At 44.5% G+C, this 25,482-nt stretch overlaps 1 protein-coding gene across 1 annotated transcript in view; it reads right to left on the reverse strand.

Moving 5' to 3' along the window:
- The window catches only part of RNF213 (ring finger protein 213), a gene marked incomplete at its 5' end in the record, with an annotated part of 52,572 nt that overhangs the window by 26,067 nt on the left and 1,023 nt on the right, over window positions 1-25,482 (reverse strand). Inside the window, 26 exons of the mRNA XM_082008290.1 lie at window positions 378-3,971; window positions 4,637-4,789; window positions 5,188-5,381; window positions 7,077-8,217; window positions 8,673-8,834; window positions 9,043-9,183; window positions 9,704-9,921; window positions 10,532-10,697; window positions 10,993-11,585; window positions 11,876-12,034; window positions 12,312-12,485; window positions 13,073-13,253; window positions 13,657-13,779; window positions 14,566-14,664; window positions 15,336-15,485; window positions 15,990-16,143; window positions 16,417-16,472; window positions 17,126-17,324; window positions 17,848-18,036; window positions 19,014-19,282; window positions 20,487-20,767; window positions 20,997-21,190; window positions 21,460-21,618; window positions 22,320-22,501; window positions 23,140-23,818; window positions 24,345-24,621. Coding sequence (XP_081864416.1) covers window positions 378-3,971; window positions 4,637-4,789; window positions 5,188-5,381; window positions 7,077-8,217; window positions 8,673-8,834; window positions 9,043-9,183; window positions 9,704-9,921; window positions 10,532-10,697; window positions 10,993-11,585; window positions 11,876-12,034; window positions 12,312-12,485; window positions 13,073-13,253; window positions 13,657-13,779; window positions 14,566-14,664; window positions 15,336-15,485; window positions 15,990-16,143; window positions 16,417-16,472; window positions 17,126-17,324; window positions 17,848-18,036; window positions 19,014-19,282; window positions 20,487-20,767; window positions 20,997-21,190; window positions 21,460-21,618; window positions 22,320-22,501; window positions 23,140-23,818; window positions 24,345-24,621 — 9,887 coding nt within the window. The remainder of the gene's footprint in view (window positions 1-377; window positions 3,972-4,636; window positions 4,790-5,187; window positions 5,382-7,076; window positions 8,218-8,672; window positions 8,835-9,042; window positions 9,184-9,703; window positions 9,922-10,531; window positions 10,698-10,992; window positions 11,586-11,875; window positions 12,035-12,311; window positions 12,486-13,072; window positions 13,254-13,656; window positions 13,780-14,565; window positions 14,665-15,335; window positions 15,486-15,989; window positions 16,144-16,416; window positions 16,473-17,125; window positions 17,325-17,847; window positions 18,037-19,013; window positions 19,283-20,486; window positions 20,768-20,996; window positions 21,191-21,459; window positions 21,619-22,319; window positions 22,502-23,139; window positions 23,819-24,344; window positions 24,622-25,482) is intronic.

Consider the following 25,482-nt stretch of genomic DNA (forward strand, 5'->3'; position numbering starts at 1 on the left):
AGACCAGAGGCAGACACAGAGAACTAAGGGTTCAAAGGCTCCTGATGACTTTTTCTACAGCCAGTGGCCTGTTTTACTGGCTTTGTATGTGGAGACAGAGCTACTTTCAAAGTAAAGAGATGTATCAGCTGCCCAAACTCACTTAAAACCCCGGCTTGTCAGGGAGCATCAAATACTGATTCATGCATAGCAGAGGTATTAGATTCTTTAGGATACAACACACCTGCTGAAATACCCACCTCTGCACACCTGGGCACTCAGCAGCAAGGCCATTATCAAGTTTACTTGGCTGTAGCCATAATGCAGCACTAGCAGTATAAACTAAAAACCTCAGTGCAGGTTAGGAGGGTTTTGAGAGGATGGTCCAAGATACTCACCTCTGTAAAGACCGTTTGGTACCCAGAGCCAGCATGAACGTGAGCTCGGAGGAAATCTGCAAAAGACGTGTGTTGCTGCTGCTTGAAGTATATATTGGCCAGAGAACCTGCCATGAACAAACCCACCGAGTTGCAGAGGCGGATCACAGAGTCCGGGGTGGCGCAGTTCAGCAGTGCCAGCTGGGCTTCCCTCTTCACGCAGGACAGGAGTTCCCCAGGAGGACAGACTGACTTCAGCCGTTCCGTTGTCTGCAGGACCACTGAGGCACAGGTGTTGGAGTGGTAGCCCACAAACACATCAGAAGGGCTGTACTTCTGCTTGCTTATGAAGTGCTCTTCTGTGTTGGCTGCAGTGAACTCATGCACCCACTTATTCAGCTCTTTCACAGTTTCTCTTTGCCCCTTGTCCAGGACAGTACTGATATCCAGGTAGTGCTTTTCCAGCCTGTTGATCAGTGGGATGGGAAAGTGCTTATACACCACATCTTTCTCCTCGATGACTATCAAGCGGAACTTTGGGTGCACCCGGCACTTTACCCGGTGGGTGCCCAACCCCAAATCAACATACTTCTGGCCAGCAAGGTACACGTAGTATTGATTGAGGGCATCATAGAGGCTTTCATAAAGGTTTTGCAAGTTGAGGAGCACAACCATTTGGCCAGTTTCCATGCAGACCTTCACACGGTTGATGTTCCTGCATATCTGGGTATACTCTTGGTCCTTTGGGAAGCTGGAGCCAAAGATAATTTCTGGCTGTTGCCGGACAGTAAAAAAAGCTTGCTGGAGGATCTGCAGTGCTGCATAATTCTCAGTCAACACAAGCAGGTACCTGCAATCACCATCCTGACCACTGCTGTAGAGGTTTTGTCGTATCAGCTCAATTCTGCTAATATCACGAGCATGTATTTCTCCTTTTTCTGGTAACTGTGATGTGAATATTTCCAAGGCATTGACATCATCTTTGCCACCAAAGTTACGAAGAACCACTTCAGCTATATCTTGAGGCGTCGGCTCACTCTTGGAGCTCTTAGCTAAGGCAAAAAACATCTTTATGAGGCTGTAGTAGTCACGCAGACCAAAGAACTCCCTGTCTTGGGCCCTGCAAATATTTTCATATGCATCTGCGAAGTGACAAAAATACTGTTCGACCTTCTGCAAAGCCCCTCGTGCTGAGCAACAAATCCCCTTCGCACTTTCTATGAGCTCTTCTTTGCTGGGGTCACCACGTGAGACAAAGATGCCTCGATTCATTTTAGCAGGGTCCAAAGCCCAGTTGGAAATCCCAATGAAGCCAACCTTTTTGTGAGGAAGAGGGATGTCATCTATGCAGCCGTCTTCCAAAAGTGGATGCAAAGTCTTCAAGGGCATTTTGGGAGAGTCTTCTGCCAGCCCAATCTCATCCAAAACCACCACTGAGACATACTCGTCTAAGTTCTTCCCTTCCTGGAATCGAGCACAGTGCTTGAAAGTGCCTATGATTCCCTCTGGAGTGGAGAGAGGGCTGCACTGAAAAGACACTAGATGGATCTGCTTCAGGTCCTTGAACAAATCTGAATGAGCAGCTTGGCCCTGCATAGCATCAGCCACAATGGTTTTTGCAAGTGATTTGGAGCTCCCAGGCTTCCCAACAAGAAAAAGAGGGATTTTCAACTCAATGCAGATGACCATCATAAAGACATTTTCCTTCAAGGCCAAGTTTCTTGCTATGGTATCTCGGAGGTGCACACCACTCAGAAATAAGTCCTGCATCAGAGATATTTCTTCCAAAATCTTTTTCTGGGTATCGTAAGGTTTTGGAAGGACCTGGCTGATAGCACTTCTATATGCCTCCTTCTTTTCCAAGGACGCATGATAGCAGACCCCGACTGCCAGCACTAAGGACCAGATAATGTTGTTTCTCTCAACAGTGGTCTTTGGAGCTCTCTTCTCAGCAAGGTACTTCTCCAGTTCTCTTAGCAGTAGTTTACTGCGCTTGTGAAACCACTTAAAAACTTCCATGCAGCGTTCCACATCCCGCAGGCTGACAAAGCTGCATTCATCATCCCTCTGCCTCATGTACTGCTGGGAAGCAAAAAGCACTTCTGTAATTACCTCTGCTTCACAGTGCTTCATTGGGACATGCTCAGTAACTCTCTGTACAATCTGTTGTATATACATTTTTTCAGTTAAGTTGTTCAACTGCCCAAAATCCCACACTAATGGGATCATGCTGGGTGGGAGTGCATGGACACGGTACACAAGCTGTCTCAGTGGAATAGATCCAAGCTTATCCTTTGTCTCATCTGCTTTGACACGGTAGCCTAACCCAGCTAATTCCAAGCGTTGAATCATCTTTGGTGTGTGCTTACGATAAGGGTTGCACGCTGCTATGATCTGCAAGCCAGAGCAAGAGACCAAAGGCTTCCCCTGTACCGTGTGGTCACACAGAACTTCCTTGATGCTGCTTACAGCCTCCGTTGTGTTGGCTTCATCGAAAAAGAGGACCGTGTCCAACCCATGCTGCTCTTTATTGGTTTTAGCAAGGGCTTCTGCTTCTTTGATCCTGGCATAAATCATCTCTGCAGTAGTACCTCCATGAACTTTTACAAGCTTCATGTTCTCTACCTCTACATAGCTTCTGCGTAACTTGCACAGAAACTTTATAAGCCTGGTTTTCCCACAGCCTGTTTCTCCCATGATGACAACTGGGATGTTGCATCTGAATCGCATCTCAATAGCCAAGATTTTTAGCACATTATCTGTTGTGAGTTCATATGTCTCATCAGGGTCTATTACCCAGGGGATTCCCAAAACCATGCAAAGCTTCTCTAGCTTCTCATGACGAGGCAACTGATCAAATGGAATATTGAAGGGAACTCTTTGGAGTAACAAGCCATTGTACAGCTGTGAAGTCATGACATTTTTCTTGATAATGTTGTCATTCAAGGGATTAATGGCATCAACACCACCACTGCCATTAGGCTGAAAGTGGAAACCAATGAATGTCATGGACACACGATCTTCATTGAAAAACAAATATGGATGAGGCTCAGACTCCCACTTTTTCCGAATGCGGAAAGGAAGAAGATCTTCTTCTGCAACGTTCTCCAGGTTGGAGGACTTCCTTTCTGAACTTTGATCAGAAATGTTTAGGGAGGGTGTTGCAAAATCCCTTGCCATTAAAATCATGAAGGTAACAACAAAGTTTTTGAAACCTTGCAAAGTGTCCTGGACAAAGTCAGGGTTGCAAAAGACAGAAGCTTCACAGTCTCTCAACTGAACATTGAGAAACCATGTGAAGTTTCGGAGTTCTGACCAGGAGGGATCTGCAATCCCACAGTGCAGGAGGAACTGCTGCAGGCATTCTGCTGGGTTCCCTTCCACAGAGTCCAATTCGTAACAGAACGTATCCAGATTGTACCCCTGGTCAAATCTTTTCAGATACTGGAAAGGTCTCTGGAAAGCCTCACTGCAAAATTCCTCCTCATCCATTCCTGGGTCTGAAACATCCCCTGACTGGTTCCCAAGCATCTCCATTTCTAGTACTTCCTTGGGAGACTTGCATGTTACTTTAGGGAACACATCAAAGAAATTATACTTCTGGCTCGCTGACATCTGGAGTAAAGGAAAAGAAAATATGTCATCACAAAGCTGTATCCCTAATCATCTTCAGTTTATTTAATCTGTTCTTACAGTATTCTTGCCTAAAAATCACAGACCTGAGTAAGAGCAGCTAGCCTATACAACTGTGACACTTTTTCCCCTGTGCATCACAACAATTAATCCTATTTCCTCCTACAGTCTCCTTCCTGTAACATTAGTCCTTTGTTACCCCCAGCCCCTTCTCAGTGCTACATCAAAGGAAAAGAAAACTAAACACAAGAAACTGTTGTTATTTCCTCCTGTCACTTCTACACTCTGTTCTTATAGCTGCATATAAATATTGTAGTACTTTCAAACATGCAAAGTAACATGAGGAAAATTAGATTTTGCATTTTTATGTTTCCTATAAATGTTACAGTAGGGCCAGTGATACTTGGACTAACAGGCCTTCAGAAATTACCAATCCAAGAAAACCACAACAGATACCATTTACAGTCTAATTTTAATATCACCTTGTACAGCACTGGGGACACGATTTTGTAATGGGGATGCACAGTACACCCTGACACAAACAGAGAATTTCTATGCTATGTTTACAGTTACAGTCTCTACAACTCATGTCCAGCTATATGAAAACGTGCAAAATTCAAAGAAATCAAGTATTGCTGTGTACATACTTGTCTTGCTGCTTTCTTTGGTGCTGGTGATACCTCAAGGATTTCAATGATATACAAATGGCATGTCTGTCGTAGCCACATATTTCCATTCTTATCTGTCAGATACTGCAAAACCAACAGCTTGAATAGAAACTCTGGAATTCCATTTTGTACCTATCACAAGAAAAGACACAAATGCATTTCCTCTTTATTTACTCATCATAACTTCACAGAATCATAGAACAGTTGAGGGTGCAAAGGATCTCTGAAGAGCACCTTGTCCATCCCCCCTGCTCAAAGCAGGCTCAGCTAAAGCAGGTTGCCCAAGACCACGTCGTCCAGTCAGGTTTTTAATACCTCCAAGGTTAGAGATTCTACAGCTTCTCTGGGCAACCTGTTCCAGAGTTCAACCACCTTGGCAGTAAAGGGTTCTTTACGTTACTTACACAACAATTAAAAGAGACATCCTAGTGAAATGGATTACTAAGAAACAAAAGCTTTCAAGAAACAACTTCTGCAAGGATCCACACAGAACTTCTAGGACAAGACACCTGTGGGAGGGATGTACTTACTGAAGAGGTGATATCAAAATGGAATATCATGGGCTTTGTCTGGTGTTTTCTCTTCAGAAAAGGCAGGAGAGATTCGAGCACTTTATCTTCATCCACTTCTGGTTCAATTAGTCTGATGGTTTTCAAAAGTTTTGTATAGTCAGGTCGCTCTGCTTGCAGTCTCTCATGTAGCCTCTTCACATACAGAGATTTCCCTGTTATCATAAAACACGCCAAAAGAATTAAAGCCATCCATACCAAATACATCATATTAAGGTCATAATAGAAAGAAGGAAGTCAAATGATGAAGTATCATGTCCTCTGAGATCTCTGAACCTTCCTAAAAGGAATTCCAGAAGAAGAAAGCCTAAATCTGGTTAGAGCAGCTGCAGCCTGAACAAAAGCCATTGCTGTTGTTGGCTACTGAAGGTTGTCATTATCCACATGGCTTGTTTTGCTTAGACTACCTGAGAAAGACTTTACTTTTTATGAAGACTTGAATCTATCCTATTATGTGGTTGTTTCTGAAGTCAAAACATGGGAGGGGGTGTGTGCGGAACAGTGGTCACAGAAAAATGTACCGTCAAGTTTCCCATCTTATCCTGTAGAAACTAATTTTGCCAGCGTTCAGGAAATGCCAATGACTTAGATTTGTTGTTTGTGGTCGGCTGTAGTCTGCATCTGCTGTTCCCCAGATTAACGCGAGGAATGGGAAGACCGTTCCATGTCCACTGGCTACATCCCATCACACCCTTTATGCTGTATGTAGTGCAGGAGCTGGCTGTGGTAGGTTCATTCCATCGATACTTCCCAGTTGTGGTGTCTGGGTAAAGCTGTCTCTTCCAACCTTTTAGAAGCTGCAAACTCATTCTCAGCAGTATGAAAGGTTTCTAACACAACAAAAAAGGTGGGTTTATATAGCTTTCCAGAATGAAGCTGAGGCAGCAGGCATTCACAGATAACACCCAAGAGCTGCCCTGGGTTGCTGAAGTTTGACAAAGGATGCCATTCGTTACCAAAACTGTTTTGGATTTTCTCACTAATTCCTGGAAAATAATGTAGCACACTTTTCCTTTTGAGGCCAGCCTTTTTCATTGGGGTGGTATTCTGTCAAAGCCCAAGAATGGCTGCTGTAAGGAAAAAGGTCTGATGGTGTTCCTGTATGCATGCACTAGAAGTACTTCAGACTCAAAATTTGTACAAGAAACACACACAGCTGGACAGCCAAAGCACTTACTGGACTACCAATCTCTAATAGGGGACAACAGCTAAGGAACAGGGTAAGTTGCTGACACAGTGCCTCTTTCCCAGTATTTTTTCAGTGATTTGCAGCTCAGGAACTCCGATGCCAGAGATAGCATCTTTGTGTTTAATAGCCCTTGATGGATGTTTCTCTCATGACTATCTAATCACTTTCTAAGCTTGTGTAAAGCTTTGGGTTCCACAATTTAACTAAGCACTGTTTGAAGAACCACCTCCTTCTGTTTGCTTTTCAGCCTGCCAAGTAGTTCTACTTAACGTAAAAAGCTAGAGGGCATTAAGAGACAGATATTTCCTACACATGAAAAACAGGCAGGCTTTACAGCTCTTGTCCCATTGCACATATATTTTCCTGCAGGCATATTTTAACCTCAGGTGGTCAGATTCACCTTATCCAGCATTAGCTATCTAGTTTATGTTAATGATGTAAGTCAGTAGAGAGAGGTCAGATTAGCAAGATGAACCATCTGTAGAGATGCCTATCTCAGGACAAGATGAGCTGTCCTTACAGCTTTCACCCCACTCCACTGACTATAGTCTGAATCATTCTTTTTAACTAGATGCTTATCATTTGGGCAGAAAACCTGGCAGGTGAACCCCACTCCGATTTTTAACACTCGGCAAACCGCACTTTGCATGTGACATCTTACCCATGCCAGCTCTTTTGGAAGACACAATCCCAACACACATATTGTCCTTGAACACAGAAGCAGCTGAGCTTGAAGGCTGAGCGACTCTGTAGTGGTGCTGAAGGTATCGCTGGATTTCAGCTAGTGGCCTCTGGGGTGTCATGTGCACTTTGTACTGACTGAAGACAGAAGGGATGTAGCTGTGCTCCCTCTCGCAGTTGCACAGAATGACGAGGCGATAGGCGCTGTTGTAGTGCTGCAGGTGCTGGAATAGCTCCTCTGCTCTGCAGCTGACATCGTAACTCAGCTCATCTGCGTACAGCATGGTGTAAATTTTCTCTCCTCCACTGCAGGGAATGAGGCATCTCCTGAGGAAGAGCCCCACTTGCTCAGCAGTGGTCTGAGGAGTGCACAGCAGAACTTCATCAAAAGTGGGAAGGGGCTGGTTGGGGCTGTTCATGTAAATAGCCAGAGCAGATGTGAGCACCTCAGAGCGAGGGCATGTGATGAGGTTGGGCTGACCAACATACAGAAGATCCCGTGGAAAGTCTCGTGTGACATGCTCTCTCCCGCAGCTGGCCAGATTCTTCAGCCACCCACCAAGTGTATCAATATCCAGGCAGTTCGGAAGGAAGGAGCCCATGTTGCTCATGTAGCACTCCCAGATGCACTCCAGCCGTGCAGTCAGGTCCTTCTCCCCATCCAGCAACACTTGGAAGTCAGAAATAGCCTTTCTTGAGCTGGGAGGCGCCTCACTCCTGGAGGCTCTAAGGACATCCTGCTCGGTGCAGTTGTGTTTTAGGAACGAAAGCATCATCAAGGCACCCTGGCTGGCCGTCCCCTGCCCCAGTTCTGTGCACAAATAGACCAGCTGCTCAGCAGTGTAGTAGTTCAGGTAGAAATGCTGGAATCGTTTTTCATACATGAAGCTTTTCCAACTCTCCAGGAAACTCTCCATCGTCTTGCAGAGGCCTGGGAGCACAGCTGCCATATCTCCTTGCCCTTCCAGCACTGGGATTGGTCCCAAAGAGAAGTCTATGAGAACACATGATTCTCTTTCGGGTGAACAATACACATGAGCGAGCCAGGAGCGGAAGAGCATGTTCCCAGCCGAATGAAGGTCTATAAAGGCCTGTGCAAGTCTTTGGACATTGGAAAAGATCTGTGTGAGGATAGAGGAGAGATTAAAAAAAATAAGCTCATTTACCAAGACAAGTCCCAGTCATGAAATCACAGGAAAGACTTTCAGTCAAAATAAAGGCTTTGGTCCCAAGTCAGGTATGCCAGGCCTTGTACAGGAACAAAAGACTCTGTGGCTTTTTAACAGCAGTATCCCCAGGAAACACTAAGGAATCCCCAACTTGCTACAAAAGCACAGCAATTCCTCCTAGCCAGCAGCATCCCCAACGGAGCCAGAGGATGAGGATACCAGTCCACTGTCCAGCCTCCAGCTTAGTTCTACCTTAATAGGGAACCAAAGAGGCAGGAACATCTTATCTGCCTGCTACTATTCATCTCCAGCAACTCAGCTGTAAACCACAGCCTTACAAGCTGATATTCAAGGCAAAATCCAACCCCAGCCCCAACATCAGAAACCCATTGAGTTTCAAATCTGACCTCGGAGAACTTCTCCACCTCCAAGCCTTGCTCCCCCTTTGCTGACATGAGCATCAGTTTGTTCTGCAGCTCACAGAGCTCTGCCAAAGAGTATTTCCATGATACCTCATTATCCTCAGAGCTCCCTGGGAGGGCGAGGTGCAGGACATTGTCCAAAGAAACCTGTCAGAGAACAAGTCATTAGCGCTGATGTGCACTGAGGTTCCACTCCTGAGGCAGTGCTACACCCAGCAAGGGGGGCACTTAGGAGGCAGCAGCCCCCAAAAAGGAACTGTGCAAAGTAGGAGAAAAGCTACAGTACATTTCTGACAGTCCCTGACATAACAGCAGTGTTACTGGCAGGAGGGGTGTGAAAGCCAAGCAGCCTCACCTTTTGGCCATCAGCTGGTGCTCTGAGAGCATATATTCCTCTGCTGTTGATGGCAGCTGCCAGTGACAGAGACGACAGCTCCACAGACCCGTGGCTCTCTTTCACTGTTTTCAACCACTCCAAGCGTTGAGCTGAAGCACGCTGTGGGAAGAGAAGACATGGCACTGCCCTCATCGCTCTAACTTCTTTACAGGACAAACAGCTTGGGCTGGCATAAGAGTTTCAGAATGAGGAAAGAAGAAAGGAGTGAAGGACCTGCCCACAGCCTGATCTTTCTGCACAGCTGTTCTTTACCAACACCATGGGAGGCTGAACAGAGCCCACAGTGCTCCAATGCCTCTTGCTGTAGAAACAAGTTCTGCTGCAAAGAATAAGCCTTCCCTCTTCTGCATCATCATTCAAACTCTTGCAAGAGCAAAGCTATACCATGTCACACTTGAAAGTCTCAGCAGCACACTGGAGAAATCCAAGCTATACCAGTTACAGTTGCTGCAGTGAATTTTTGTGCCATGGAAACATAAGACGCTTTTCTTCCAATAACAAGAGCTGCTGTCATATCCCCACAGAAGTGCTATTTGCCCTGTGCAGTCAATCTTCCAGCCACTCTTGGAAGACAGAAACACAAGAGGATGCAGAGAGGACCTGCTCCAGCAGAACTCACCAGTTTCTTGGGAAGATTCTCATCACTGTCCAGGGCTCGCCACAGCTTCTTCAAACAGTGCATGAAATCATCAAACCCTGACTCTTGCCTAAGCTCGTAGAGCAGGGAAGAGTAGCCATGCACAGTGTCATGGAAACATGCCACACGATCCACATCCATGTCATTCTCCCCAGCAGAGATGGAGGCCAAGTCTACAAACACTTTCAGCTCATTTATATCTTAAATGAGATAAACACATGAATAAACAACAAATGAGATAGGTGGTGATGTGGAATTGCATTAAAGCTTCCACAGAAAACACAGAATGCCTTTGAACAGCATCTCCTCCACAACCTTCCTCCACCCACCCTGCCAGCAACTTTACTAGGCGATTCATCCACATTACTGACATCCTTGGCCCTGGCTTTTCTCCGCATTGCCATGAACAGTGGATCAACAGCCAGGATGGAAGCAGTTCAAAGGGTGTGCGTCTCTGTGCATGTAAGGCAACTCTGGCAGACATGCAACTCCAACTGTTAAATGGACAGCCTCTGTTCTCTTAAATAACCAGTTTGAACTGAATAGTGGCAGCCATTAAAAACCTTCAGACCGAGCCCAGCTGCCAGGCAGGGTAGCTACTGTGTGCTACACAAGACTACAAGGGACTACTTCATAGAACCTTCCACACCAAAACCCGTAAAAGATGCGTATAATTCTATCAATACCAGAAGCTGTGAAGGCATAAAGCCAACAGCAGATGGGTCAGAGACATGGCATTCCTTCTGCCCCCACACAAACTGGCATCCCTTCTGGTACCATTTGCCTAATTCCTGGGTGAGCAGCACACACCTTCCAGTGCTTCTCTGACCCAGCAGACAAACTCCTTCTGCTGGGCCAGCTCCCTCAGACACCCACGACGGTTCACAGTGATCCCCTGCAGCAGTCTCTTGGCAAGCATAAGCTCAGGGCTGATAGAGTCCAGCTTGTGTGTCTTGTACGATTCAAGCTTTTCTATCTACAAAGCAATCAGTGCAAACAAATATTCAGTCTGCAGATGGGAAATACAACCTGTTCTCCAGCAGGAAAAGGAAAGCCCTCTGCAAAGCCACACCCCAAACAGAGGAATATCATCTTCTCTTAAGAAAGATTACACAACAGCATTTTGTTTGAACACTTAATTTTTATCTCAAATAAGCATTTTGTGACAGGAAATTACTCTCGACTAAGATAAACTTGCAGGAAGGTACAGATCTACCCAAGCTTTCTAGCCAACACCCTGACAGTACAGAGCTGAAGAAATGGATACTTACTATGTCCAACAAGTTTTCCAGGATACTGAAGTCACCAGAGAGGTTTAAACTCTCTTTGACATTGGCAATGATCTTCGCAGCATCAAAAGTTAAATGCATTTCATGGTACTGCTGAATCTGCTGAAGTCGCTGATCAACCCAGTCTGCGTCTTCTCCAGGTCTAAGTTTACATATGGTATTTAGTTCAGTTTTGATATCTTCAGGATGATTTGTGAATTCATGAAAAATTGTATCAACCGCAGAAAGTGTGAGACTTCCAGATCTGAGATCATCATACAACCTTTCATAGCTCATAAAACAAGGGGAGATTAGACTGCTGAAAACATTATCAAGGTCCAATACAGGAACAATCTTGTCCTCTTCCTCCTCTTCTGAACTTTCATACTCCTCTCCTGCCTTCTGCGCTGCTTCCTCCCAGAACTGCTGGAAGATCAGGCTATCCTTAAAAGAGTGCATTTTCTGGGCAAATTCTTTCAGCTCTGGGCTCAAGCTGTAGTAGGTCTGTGGGGGTCTCTTTCCCACATTCACAACGGTATTTAGTCTTTTTGAGTGAATATCTTCCGAGTGTTGAAATTCCACTTCACCTACATCCACTTTAAAACAGAGATAGGTCAGAGAGAGATCAGATGGTGGATTAGATGAAGTAAACTGGACACAGGCTTGGACAAGTTGCAAAATGCTATTGGGCACATGGACCCCTACACACATCATTTGATGCATATTGCACTCATTTGATCCCTCAAACACGCTAGGTTTACTTCCCCTACCCCTCGTCATCCTTGCTGTGGTTTAGAATAAAACCTGTTTACAAAGCCTAGCCATTTTCAAAGAAAATTGTGTTTTCTGGAGTCACCACTTTCAAATTGCTCCCCCAAAACGCTACCTTTTACAGATGCCTGCACCTTCCTACACATGCGCAGAAAGGTTCCTATTGCTTTTTTCTCTTTTCTGAGAAGTGTTACTTCTTCTTGCCTCCTCTGCAGCAATTCTTTCAGTTCTCTCTGGAGTAGTTCTTTGTCTTCTCTTAACAGCTGCTGGTGCTCTGAAAGAAAACTCATCTGTAGTCACAAGGCAGACACTTCCCACGCCCTGCAACCATAACTCAGAGTCTTGGATTTGCAGAGTCACAAACACCACAGTGAAATGCAGACAACACAAACTGGAGCTGGGAGCTCCGCATAAAGGACAAAGACAGCACTGCTAATTGCTGAAGCACCTAATTAGCATTACTAATCACTGAAGCAGGTTAACAAAGTAGGCCATTGATCACTGCAGGGATGCGGTAAGACAACAATGCCACCTTTGAACGGTGTTCTTACTTATCTCCCAGATATAGACGAACTGTTTCTCATGCTGGAAAATCTCTTCCAGATATTTCACAAGGATACACCCTTTCTGGATGTCAGCGGTGACACTCATAAACACAGAGTTTGCTGTGGCCATTACGTTCTTTGCTTCATCTGTAAGTTTTTCTAGGAGCTTTGTGTCTGTTCCTGTTCGAGAAACAAAGCATATAAAAGCTAGATCAGCCCTGCTTCACAAAAACCAGGCAGAATCAATAACTATTCAGTGTCATGATACAGAGTCCTTCCATTCCTCATTCTAATCCCTACCCAAAAGCCCATGAACGCATCACACCACCCTCCAACCCCTCATGTTTTTCTGAACAGAAATAGCCAGGATCCCAGGAGAGTAATTCAGACACCTTCACATGGAGAGCCCATACCCAAAACCTGTGGAGGAAACACAACCCATTTTGATCCATTCACATGACACTTTGCATTTTTGTGTAGCAGTAACTTATTAGAACTTCTCGGAGAAAGAAGTTCTGTTCTACAAATCCACTTGATCTACAGGTTCAGCAGTCCAGTACAAATCCTGAAGTGGCTGCAGTGGATTACCACAAGAAAAATATTAGCTCCCTCTTCCTTAGCCAGGCTGAATACCTTGAGCTTTGAGATAGGGAATAAAAAGAGAGCAGAACCATTTTTATGGATTTGTTTGCTGCTCTACAGAGTGGGAGTGGCAAGGCAGAGAACAGCTTTTCGTAGGCTCCTATAAATGTAACTAACAGACATACCATTAAAGCTGAAGATATGTTTGATGTCAGGCCACGTAAGCACATGGTGCAAAATCTCATCAAAATTACTCTCAGACTGCCCACTCTTGATGGGCCACGACTTCACAATAATAGTGGATACAAGCTGGCTGAATTGGCCCATGTTGTAGGAAGACATCTTCTCAAGCAGATTGCTCTGGGTCTACACAAGGCACAGAAGACAGAGGGGAGGAATGCATCAGTGTTTTGGATTAGGCTGCGTCAGTCTTTGTCTCGGGACCAGGCACTGGTGTCAAGAAGTCACGCTTCCAGTGCTGAGGCATATTCCAAAAAAAGCTGTATGACATGACTGACGCCAGAAGCCATGATGGCAAAAGCATTACAAGTATTTTTCATGGACCCTTTATAAGGGGATCCTCATTTCCTGATTTCTTGTCAATATCTTTGTTTGTTTAATAAACTTAAACAATCCACAGCAACTAAAGCAATGAGAGTGTGAATGTGCAGTTCTCCTTCCACCACAATGCACATCCCTATACTATGCAACAGGATTTCTGTGCAACAGGAAATTTTACTTTTTTCCTACCTTGAGGGAAATACAATACCTGGCACGCTGCAGTTACAGCCTCTGTGGCACAGTTACGGAAACACCACTCAATGGATGAGTCAAATTGTGTAAATTTGTGGTGCTGACAGCAGTAGGCTAAGATCTGGTTAACTGGAGGCTCCTATAGGGCAAAAAGGAAATTTCTTATCAACTTAAAGTTTCCAAAGTGTTTCTTCTGAAAACATGAAGGAGTGCTGCTATTAAAATAATAAAATGAACTAAATCGAAAAATTCATGTTTCCTAGTGGAGCCAAGGCCTGGAAGAGAGATGAAACACAAATAAATGCCTGGAAAATCTTTTAGAATGCTTCCATCTAAAATGGAGAGATACATATTAAGTAATCACACAAGTCAAGCTTCCACCAGGAAATACCTGTTTCCTAATTATATCATGAAAATCAGTGGCTTAAAGAATTTTGCAACTGATGTAGAACAGAGATGATGCGATATACAAGTTCCATTTCGAAGGGACCTACACAGTGTGTGCATTTGGGAGCCTGGACAACACAATCTCTGCACAATGAATGAAGAGGCAAGTGCTAACTTTGCTTCTGTAAGTTCTTGGGTGCTTACTTTACACCCACTGTTTCTTAGAACTATAGCAGTGGTAATTGCTCAAAATACGCAATTTCCTTTAAAGCATCAGGATATCAGTCACTGCTAGAAACAGACCAGCACTGCAGCCAGACTAGCAGGCTACTGGAGTCTGATGCTCAGAATACAGACACATGTAGTTTCATGTCCAATTTTCGAGCCTCCAAAACATGGTTTATAACAGCAGTGGCAATTTTTATGATCACATGCCCATTCAGGCTCTAGAATTTATTCTCTAAGCACAGCAGAAGACTGTCTATCCACTCTGAACTTGGCCCACCAGCTTGCAGTGACTGCCTGTAGTCCCCCTTACCTCCTGAATTCTTCTCTCCAGATCTGCAAGTAAAGTCTTCTTCCAGCTCTCAGTGAACTGTTCATCTGGAAAACTGATCTTCACAAATTCATCCCAGGCCTGCAGGTGAGAAGCAAACAAACCCAGAACACTAAGTGCTGAGATTTAATGTTCAAATAAGGAAATTGAAAGAACTATGTTGAGGAGAGGCCCCACACTCCTCAGACAGCCAGCAGTCCTTTCCAGGTGTTTCCATCCAGAAGAAAAAGAGTGCTCCCAGAGCTGCAAAAGCCAGCTTTTAAGCCCAAACAGTGTCAAAATGTCCCAGTTGCTAAAGGAGACATTTGGATGAACGACTTCCACCTTGACGCTGGAAATCGTCCCAGGCAGGGCTGGGAGCAGAGTGCATCAGACTATGAGGAGTTGCTCTGTGCTTTGCCCGCTGGAAGGCCCGAAGGACAGCCAGTAGGACATACAGGGTGAGCAAAACAGCTCCAGTTAAACACCAACAAAGGGCAGCTCCTCATCCCTGCAATGCCTCTTGGAACAATCGAGGAAAAGGAGAAATAGGGTGGGGTGAGCAGCACCCGTTATAGCCGTTCACTTTTCAGCCCAATAATGTTTAAAACAATGCAGCTTCTCAGGCTGTAGTCTGTACCGCCTGTCCCCACCTCATTCCTTACGCAGCCACAGCAGCTACAGTTCCCAGCAGAGAGCCATTAGACTCAAGACTACATGGTTGAGGTACAGTAAAACACCTTTTTTTTTCATATTATTAGAAGACGACAAACCCAAAGTTCCCAGCAAAAAGAGAACGTCACATGCTCCAGGGATTCTTTCAACAACTTCTGGTTTAAAGCATTTCTGAACCAGGTTCGAGTGTCTCTTAGAGCTTCACTGAATACTTCTACCACTTGACCTTCCTGCACATCACTTGGAACCTCCTGCAGACACAGAAGGAGGAAAAAGAAAAAAAAAACCAGTTCAAGGTTCAAGCAGGAGAGAAATGTACAACTGATTTAAATAAATATTTCTAAAAGAGATGGCCTAAATGCACAAATATGCCCAGTCAACAGAGAACCACCACTACTTGAATAAAGGATAGAAGGAGGCTGGAAAAATGCAATGCTTACAAATATTTTGTGCTTAAGGACACTTATTTCAGGAAGTAAAAACAACATAAGTTTAAGGGGAAAAAAAAAAAAAAGAAATAAAACAAAACCCATGACAGCCAGCCTAGGCATTTGATGTAATTATTATCAATAAGAAGAATCAAAATCATTAAATGATTTCACAACTTTCTGAAAGTACCACAATCTTGGTGAGACTATTAAGTTTTCCAAACTGAGAATAGATATTATCTAAAACCAGACTGTTGTACCATTTTTGTAATAATTCTAGATATTTTGCTCATATCATCCTATGAATGGTTCCTTGGTACTCACTGCTGCAGGCTGAAGTTTGGCAACCTTTGAAACCAGCATGGCAGAAGTGACAGGAATCGTGAACCACATCCCCCACTTCACATACTTGCAGACCCTCTTGTGCAGCTTGAGGCAACAGGTCAAGCAGGACTGCCAAGGGCGACATTCCAGACCTCTGAAGGACAGGAATAAAGAGGAAAAGTTTCTTTTCTGCTCAGAGGAAAAAGAAAAAAAACCCCACCAAATTCAACACAGCGTGGTAACTAACCACCCCTCCATCAGACAAATTTAAAAAAAATGTTGCTATCTGACAGAGGGATTGAAATACAGGATTCCTTTATTCATATAGATTTCAATGCACACATTGAAGCTACACGCATAACCCCACCCGACAGGCACGGTGTAAATAAAAAAGGACGATGCTCTCACAAAAGTGCACTTCAGTTACCTGGCCTGTTTCTCATCCAAGATACGCAGAAGTGTCTTTATAAGACTATCTACTACCTAAGAATGAAAAGACAGAAATATTAAATGTAGAAGGAATAGGGGATGATGTGAAAGAAGGAATTCAGTATTCTTCCATGCCTTCTCCAACACTTCTATAAGTATGTTATAAAATTGCAAAAATTATTTACTGGATATCAAAGTCAACATATAGGTGGCTATTATTTGTACAAACAAAACCTGCACTTCTTACAATCTAGGGGTTTAAAATTTATTATTATTATTAGCTGCAATGCCCAGTTCCTGCTGTCCTCACACAAATACAGGTGCCTTCACAACAGGCAGGAAAATCTCTCAAACCAGCAGCACCTTGCCCAAACCCCCAAGAGCTGTGCAAAAAATAGTTTCAGGCAGACATCTGAGGATTTCAGGATTAAAATATTTGCCATCAGTGACTAAAAGCAAATCTAGATAAACAGACCCTTCTCTCATCAGTACCAACAACATATTTTGCTACTGATACACCCTCTCATCTCCTCTTAGGAGTGTCCTACTTTAAAGCAACTATTTTTGCTTTTAGCTAAATTTTAAGCTCTTTGTGCTCTGACCTGCTACCAATCACATTCCCTTCAGTGACAGTTCTGCTAAAAGGCACACTACGGCCCAGTTTCAGCCTTTACTCCTTAGCTGTGTAAAGCTGCCAGAAGACAAACCTCAAAACTGCTCCTCAAAAGGTCAAAATTCTCCAATCTGTAAGAAACACCTTGAAGAGCAACTAACAAATCACAGGGGAAGTCTTCTATAAATTCAGCCAGGCTCTCCAGGGGCAGCACACAGAACCAGGACTTGACCAGAGTCCTATCAAATTCCATCAAGTATTTCTTTGCTTTCATTAGTTGCAGTAGGGTCCCCCTGGAGGGAAGATAAAACAAAGTCTTCAAGTTTTCAAGGTACAAAAGGCTAAGAGCTTGTTCAGCCCATGGAGGACTCTTATTCTCATTCCCGTGCTTTTTTGATTTACAGCTAAAGATCAGTAGAAGACCCCAAGACCCAGTGATTGCAGAAGCAGTGTCAAACTACTAAGCAGAATCAGTCAAGGAAAATAAACTCCAGGTCTTGCTTAAGTTCTGCACAATGCATACCATGAGCTGCTTTAACTCATGCTAGGAATCACCAACTGCGCAAGCTGCGCCACAGCTTGCAGAATTAAGGGCTGTTTGTGTATGAGGGGTAATACACTGCATAGCTTTGCTACACACCATAGTCTCTGAGCAACCAATATGGTCTGTGTTCATATATCCCAAACACCCACCATCAACATACTACATTTCTTATTTTTTAAAAACAAGGGAGGAAAAAAAAAGGAGATAAAGCTGATCGCCACTGAGTACAATGTCAAGGCACTGGATAAAACTAGTAATTCTAGAAAACTCACACATCTTGCTTCTTCCTTGTTTCAGCAAATGGAAGCCCTTCCAGCCCTGCCCAGATATCTTCCTCCATTGGTAAGTGGTCATGCTGCAAAGGAGGAGCAACAAAATGCAGAAGAGGAAGAATCCACACCCACTGGTCTACTTGGTCATCAATGCATCTCTGGCACAGGTTTGTCAGGTGAACCTTCAAACTAAACAAAACACACACACACAATGAAAGAATAGTTTTTTTTACAGGAATCAAAAATGTCCTTGGTGCAGGGGAAAGGCTACATCTCAATCTTGCTATGTACCTTCAGATAACTTCTGGTAATTATTTTAGCTCAATCTTGTCTTCATTGAAGAGTATATATGGTAAATGTTTAAGACTCAATCTGCACAAACCCTACTAATACAGCAGTAAGTGCCAATACTTTATCTACAGTTCCCATGTGAGCCCCCCCAGCTCAGTCAGGGCTCAGGTGACAAAAATGCACAGAGCCAGCCATTCTAGGGACAATTCTTGGCTTCCTTGGTTGGGCTGAAGTATTGCAAAGGTCTCCAAAAGGAAATTTAATAGCTTCAGCTGTGCAAGTGAAGAACCAGAAATTCGAGTACCAGATAAGCAGTTAACTAACAGTTTAATAAGCACACACTCCGAGGAAAAATTAATAGAACACGTGTAATGATGCATATCAGAGGAGACATGAAGAATCCAAATATGGCATTTAAATGTGAAGGAGTAAACACATGATGATCCTGATCACTGGAGTTTGTATGTATGAACAACAAACAGGTAAGAAGCCAGAAACTGCTTGACAGAAAAGGATAACAATTAAGATTTCTATATCTAAAAAACCCCCAGTAGTTCTAACTCAATCTATTACTCTGGCAACAGTGACAAGTTGCAATAAGGGAAATCCTGTTTGGACGAAAGAAAAACATAAGGGTGCTCCACAGAAGTTGTGCAGTCTTCAACCCTGGAGTTTTTCTGAACTCAACTGCAACCTTGCCTGGATGTTAGCCCTGCTTTGAGCAGGAAGCTGGAATAGAGACCTCCAAAGATACCTTCAAATCTGATTTTTTTTCTGATTCTCTGACATTAGAGAGCTGAATCCCTTATTGCTTTATCACAGGGTGCTACGCTTGCAGCGAAACCAGCCCAGTTAGTTACCTTTTACATACATACCTAGTAACTGCTGCAAAAGCCTTTTTGATATGATGAATTTCATCCAGTACGGCTTGTTGTGACACCTTATCCAAGCACAAGAGGCTACACAGGTCAGCCAGATCACTTTTAAAAGCTGGCAGCCCGAGCGCTTCAACTAGTGTGAGAATGGTGAGCCCCAGAGCTAATTTACTTTTTATTACTATGCCCTCCTGCGATGCTTTTGCATGTTCTGGTGCAAGGAAAGGAAGAGCTATTTTCTTCATATATTTTAGCAGCAGATCATTCACCTAGGATAAAGAAAGGAAGAAACAAACCAAGCACAGCATTAGTGCCCCAACAAGTCTTTTTCTTCTGAAGCCATTTTCTTCTGCCAGTTACTGCAAGGACACTCGACAGCCCTGTACACTCCACGGCACCATGGTGGCATTAGGATTTAAGCATACATGGTACTGACCACCACCAGAACATCAGGCGTGGCACCCCAGGACCTGTGACGGTTTGGTAGCCCTCTCCGTGCTACCAGCTCCCATCACTCAGTTACTGCCATACCTTCCCACACCCAGCAGAGCTGGGGAGTATCAAGGGACCGGGGTAGGTCTCAGGAAGGGAACCAGTGAGCTGAGCAGTTGTACACCCAGTGCTGCCTTCGGTCACCATCGCACACCATGGCCTTACTTGGCAAGCAGATTCCAGCTTCCCAGGGGACTCAGGCTTGGTTGGGAGTCAGTGAAGGGAGAGAGATTTCTATGCTTACCCACAGACCCCAAAAGCCACTCTGGAACCACGTCCAGGGTGTCCATAGTACTGTGGTGCTTGGCAATACCAAAATCACCCTTCTGAAACCCAGCAGCGATATGAAACACCTGTGGGCTCTGCTGAGCTGAGCGGGTGTGCCATCTTGTGGCCTCTCCCACATCACCAGGAAGAGGGAGGCTGAGGAGAGTTAGAAACGAGCAGCCCTGACACTGGTCCAAAGCTCCAGAAAAGACGTGACATTTCTGCCACATTTTGTAATTATTCCAGGTAAGAAATTCAGGACTCCAGAAGGAAGTTCAGGACTGTCTGCATCACTGCTGAGAACTGGACCAGGAGAAGCTTGTCTCAAAAAAAAAAAAAAAAAAGCAGGCTTGGAGTCCAAGACCGTGCAGAGCAGCTGGTGACAGAGTGACTGGCAGCAAAACTAAAGGGCCAGGCTTAGGAAATCAATAGCCAGACACAACACCCACTCAAGTAAGAAGCCACCACACATCACAGCTCTGCTGCTGATCAGCATGGGATATTCAGAACAGCACCTAATTGCAAAGGTGTGACTGAAGTTCCCAAGGCAGACAGTGGCAGTCACCCCAAGGGGATCCCTACTGTTTCTGTCACACCTGAGTTTTCTGACTGGAAAAGCAAAATTTACCCAACAAGGTCAAAAGCAAAATTAAAGTTCTGTTTTTACTAACTGAATGTCTGTTTTCTAGTACCTGTTAAAAGAAAACAGATTACCTGCTGTGTGCCAAAGTTTAACTCTGTCCATGGCATTTTCCTGCCATCATATACCCATGGGTTTGTTGTAACAACATAAAACTGTCTCAGCTGGAAGAGGAGGTTTCTCAGGTTGTCGGGACTCCAGGTTCCAAGAATGCTGAAGATATTTTCCAACATAATATTTGCAGCTATTATCTTCCCTTCCACCAACTCTTTGTTTTTATCTAAAGAAAGCATCTTCCAAACGGTTTTCATTACAGAAGGCTTTGCACACACAATATCATCATACTGATGCCATTCTAGAATAAGCAACAGAGATGAGAACAGGGGAAAAATCATTTGAGAAACAAACACACATTTGCACATGCCTTCACTCTTTCAGCTGTCCACAGAAATACCCCCACTGAGCCAGTAAGTTTCTAACAGCAGACAGTGCTGTCTAATAATGCTAGTCCATATGAAGTTAGACATCACCCCCCCAAAAAACATGACTCATCCCAATATGCAGATCCAGTCAGAAAAGCTCACCTCCGCTGTTGAGCAAGTTGCTTCTTATCAATAAGCAGCGATTCACATAATTACTTGATACTGACGGCTTGTAAATAAATTCATAGTCCCCTTCACCACAGGTAACCCAGTATTTGTAAGGAATGTCTTTATCCATATTTTCTTTTGCAAGAGTTACAGTGCCTTCAATAAGGTATCCATGTTCTCCTAGATGCCTAGGAAACAAAAAACAAAGCAAAGGACATGTCAGCTGATTTATATACTTCCTTTTCCATGCATCACTCCATTTTTAATAGGAATGGTGATTATGCTTTCATGATGAAACTTTTAGAACAGTTACCTCCGCTATGAAAACCCTTTGTAGCAATACCCACCTATAGGCATATAGCTACAGTCTTACATATTAAATGAAGTACCATGTTGCATCCTGTTCTCCAGAGCCAAAACACTCCTGTGCCTCTGTGTGACTCGAGGGGATACTCACTTGGTGCAGTTCAGCTCACAAATGTTGTCCTTCCAGTTTGCATAGGAAGAAATGCCTTCAGCCCTGATGAACACTTTATGGATGTCGGGGTTTAGTTTGAAGTCTTTGGACAATATTGCATGGAAATATACTGTGACGCCATCACTTCGGCTCACAGAACTACAACAAAGAATTAGAAAGAATTCTTACTTTTTTTTTTTTAATTGCACAAATCATTACAAACCACAAATGAGATTTCTGAGCCACTAACTTACTGGATGCAAACCCCATAAGCTCTGTAAGCAGTTCACAAAAACTGATGTTACCTAGCAGGCCTAGTGTAAAGCCTAGTGCAAAAAGAAAAAATGCGTTCTTAAAAGCATGATGAAATGCTCTGGCCACATGCATCTGGGTCACTGCATTGGTAAGCCAACAGAAATACCTCACCCAGCAGAGTCACCTGAAATGGCTATGCTTTATCCCTCTTCCAGCCCATACACACTAAGCAAAACAAGTTATACCAATCAAAACACCTCTTTACAACATTAATCTAAAGAGTTATACATGTGAAGCACACATTGTTCGTAAGAAATAAGAGGGCAATCTTTTTTTTTTATTCATCAGATACTCAAAGAGGTTCAAGTACCAACTGTACCACATTACCCACTACATGATTTGTGCTGCAACTCCAGATTAAACATTGCCTGTTTTTTGCATGAGCAGTAGTTTACCTCAGCTTTAAGGCAATTCTATTCCCATGCATCCAAGATACATGCAGACCTAATCTTAGTATTTCAATGCCCTGCCACTGGAGTCCTCTAGTCCTCCTCACACCAAATCCTGTAAGTGCAGAATGCTGGGAGCAGCAGGGGTGTTCTCACCTTTCTTTAATCTTATACAAAGGTTTCTGGTTCTTTTGTTGCTTTTTGTCCTTGCGACAGTCTGTTACAGCTGAAGCATCATGCTTTCTAGCAGCCTCGGGTCCTTGGGTCTGACTTGCCTTCTCAGTTACTTCATGCACTTTCTCACTTTGGGTCTTATTTTTCTCCTTTGTGTCTTCATTCTGTGATAGGAAGACAAACAATGCCCAATTAAACAGAAGACCCTGGAAGTACAACATCCACAGAAATATCCAACATTTCTTCAGCGGCCATGAATATCCATAAATCACAGCACACCAGCTAGCTTCATACTTCTGGAAACACCAATCCCTCACCGAGGGAAGCTACTGGTTAAGGAAAATAGCGCAGGATTGCAAGAAGTCCAACCCACACACATTGGCAAGAAGCCAGGTCGATAAGCCACAGGTCCCCAGAGGATGAAGCATAAATAAAATGAAAGATAACCAACAGCAATTTACTGCTTTTTACTGCTTAACAGGCCTGTCCATGAGTGGAGCACAGACACCTACAAAGCATGAAGATCTCCTTGTCAGAGGGGATCTGAGACAGCTCACTGGAGAGCACACCTGGAAGAGCTGGCTGGAGAAAAGGCAAGTTCACAGCTCCTGAGGGGAACTGAGCAACCAGTGAGAGCTGTGCTAGAACTAACACATAGGAGAGCAAAACTCAAAAAAGAAACCCTTTGTAGTGTCCCCTGCTTTCTCCCCATATCCCCAGCTTCACTGACTGCACGAAGTACTCGTAGTTATAAAGAGAAACTCTGTCCAACACAATCAAACGTGTTCACTCATACACTTACCTTGGAAGTCGAACAGCTCACCTTCTGGCTGGTGTCTTCTTTACCCTTCCCAGCCTGCGAGCTTTTGACCACAGGTGGAGTCTTTGTGTCTTGACTTCGAGGAACAGCAGAAGAAGCTGCAGGCTTACTCTTAGGTGCGCCCGTACCAGAAGACGACCCAGAGGAAATGCTCACTCTCTCCCCTTTTGAGGCCTGTTTCTTATTGCCACCCAGGGACTGGGAATCCGGTCTGGTTTCTGGAAGCTGGCCAGCACCAGAGCCACGACTGCCCCCTTCCATGTTACTCTTGACCTTTTCTCCACACTCTGTGGCACTTCCACCCCCCACCTTCTTCTTTGGGGCTGCAGAGCTTGGAGATGGGGCAGCCACATTATCCATGCTGCTCTGCTTTGGTGGGGTCACATCTGCACTGCTGTGACTGCCTTCTGCAACCGCTTCCAAACTTCCAGCTTCCTTTCCCAAGTGACCCAATGCCCTGTTGCTTTCATGTGCGTCTCCACTCTCACCAGCAAGTACATCAGCACTCGGCTTGGCTCCTTCACCACCCGGTGTTTGGATTTCTTGTGGAATAACACATGTATCAGGCAATTCTGTGGTTTGAGCTGGTGCTGTGCTCAGAGGAGGCAAAGAGTCCTGCTCCCCAGAGCTGGAGGGATCCTTCTTTGCTTTCTTCTTCTTCCTCTTCTATTTAAAAAACAACAAAGGAACAACACAATGTCTGTTTATCCCTTGCAGAAGAGAAATTCTTTGTCACCTCCTCCGTTGCAGCTACTACCAGCATCTTCCTGCTACACAGGGTTAATGGAGAACCATCAGGAAAAGAAGGAACAAGACCAGCTACCATCTTCTATAGTAGGTGAAATGCAAGTAAGTCTTAAGAATTCTGCATTCTTAATATTCAAGACTTTCTCAGCAGGAGCACAGAGCAGTGCTGAGCACGATGCTCACTAACAAGATCAGCTGCACTACTAAGCTGACTTCTGTACTGTTTCCCTCAATGCAGCAGAGGTGCTGTTAGGGGGAGCGGTACCGCTCGGCACATCAGCTGGCCGCATACACAACAATTCATGTAAGCAAATACATCTACAGATTGCCTAGGAACACAGGCAGCAGCATCCAGACGCAGGCCAAAGGGATTCACGGTGATGCAGCCCAGCCTCATTGCTTTACAAAAGAGAGAGCAACAAGTTACCAGCTACTCCTACCCCTCAGCATTGACAAAGAGCCTTACCCTCTTCAGTGGCTTCTCAGGAGAATCGACGGCCACATGCTGCACTGTGGTCGAGGAAGGCCCACCTGCAGCACATTCAAGTGTGGTCTCAGAGGTATTGATCAGAGCTCTTGCATTCTCCATCAGCAATCCTCCATCCTCCTCCTTTGTTTCAGTGGTGGAAGGCGGCCCGTCAGCACCTTCTTCCCTCACAGCTCCTCCAGGCTCTGCTCCTCCATCAGGGACTGGAGCGAGCTTCACCTGTCTTCTTTCTGCAACGGAGGCAAGGTTCATTGTTAAACTAGAGAGTCTGTAAAGAAAACAGTTCTCAGCCGGTGGTGAGCAAGCAGAGTCTGCCACTGACTAAATGTATCAACTGAACACAGAGGAGCTGCTTTCTTGTTCCCTGTTTCAACAGCTACCACCTGCAACAACACCATCCTCCCTAGCACAGCCTCCTTCCCTCTTCAAGGCCCCCATAGTCAGTAGCGGAATAATTCAGATAAGAAACCTCTGCTGAGGTCCTGATCTAGCGCTATCCTACCTCCAGCTAACATGCTACTGGACAAAGAACCAGGCTCTGGGAACTGCAACTGCCTGTCAAAATGCCAAAGGACCCCCAAGACGTGCAGTGACAGAATAGTGGCACTTCTCAGCTTTCACAGCCTTGTGGACTGGCTGTGTGACCTCTACGTGCAGCTGGATGTTGTGTCCAGGAAGGCATGGTAAACTCCCTTTTTATCTTTAACAATTTTATCCAGTCCTAAAACCTGTGAAAAGGCAGCTCGGATCTGAATCAGGTATCAGAGTAGACCTCCACCTTCTGCAGACGTGTTTCACAGGCTCTTCAGCACTGCCTTGACCCCAGCTTTGCGAGCAAAAGCTTTTAACCCCTTTGAGTGGAGATCAACCAACACCAAAATACATTGGTTTCCTCTGGGTATTTTTGGGAGTAGGAGCACAAAAATCAACATGAAAGTAACTCACAGCCCCTTTGAGTATTACAGCCCAAAGGCTGCACCACGCTTAATGACAGCGAGTGCAGGTTTTGTACCTGAAGCAGGCACCCTTTGCGATATTGTTTCACATCCAACTTACTATCAAGTCATTCATGACCTCAAGAGTTTAAATTC

The sequence above is a fragment of the Phaethon aethereus genome, assembly GCF_964289735.1.
Source record: "Phaethon aethereus genome assembly, chromosome: 18".
Classification (NCBI taxonomy): domain Eukaryota; kingdom Metazoa; phylum Chordata; class Aves; order Phaethontiformes; family Phaethontidae; genus Phaethon; species Phaethon aethereus.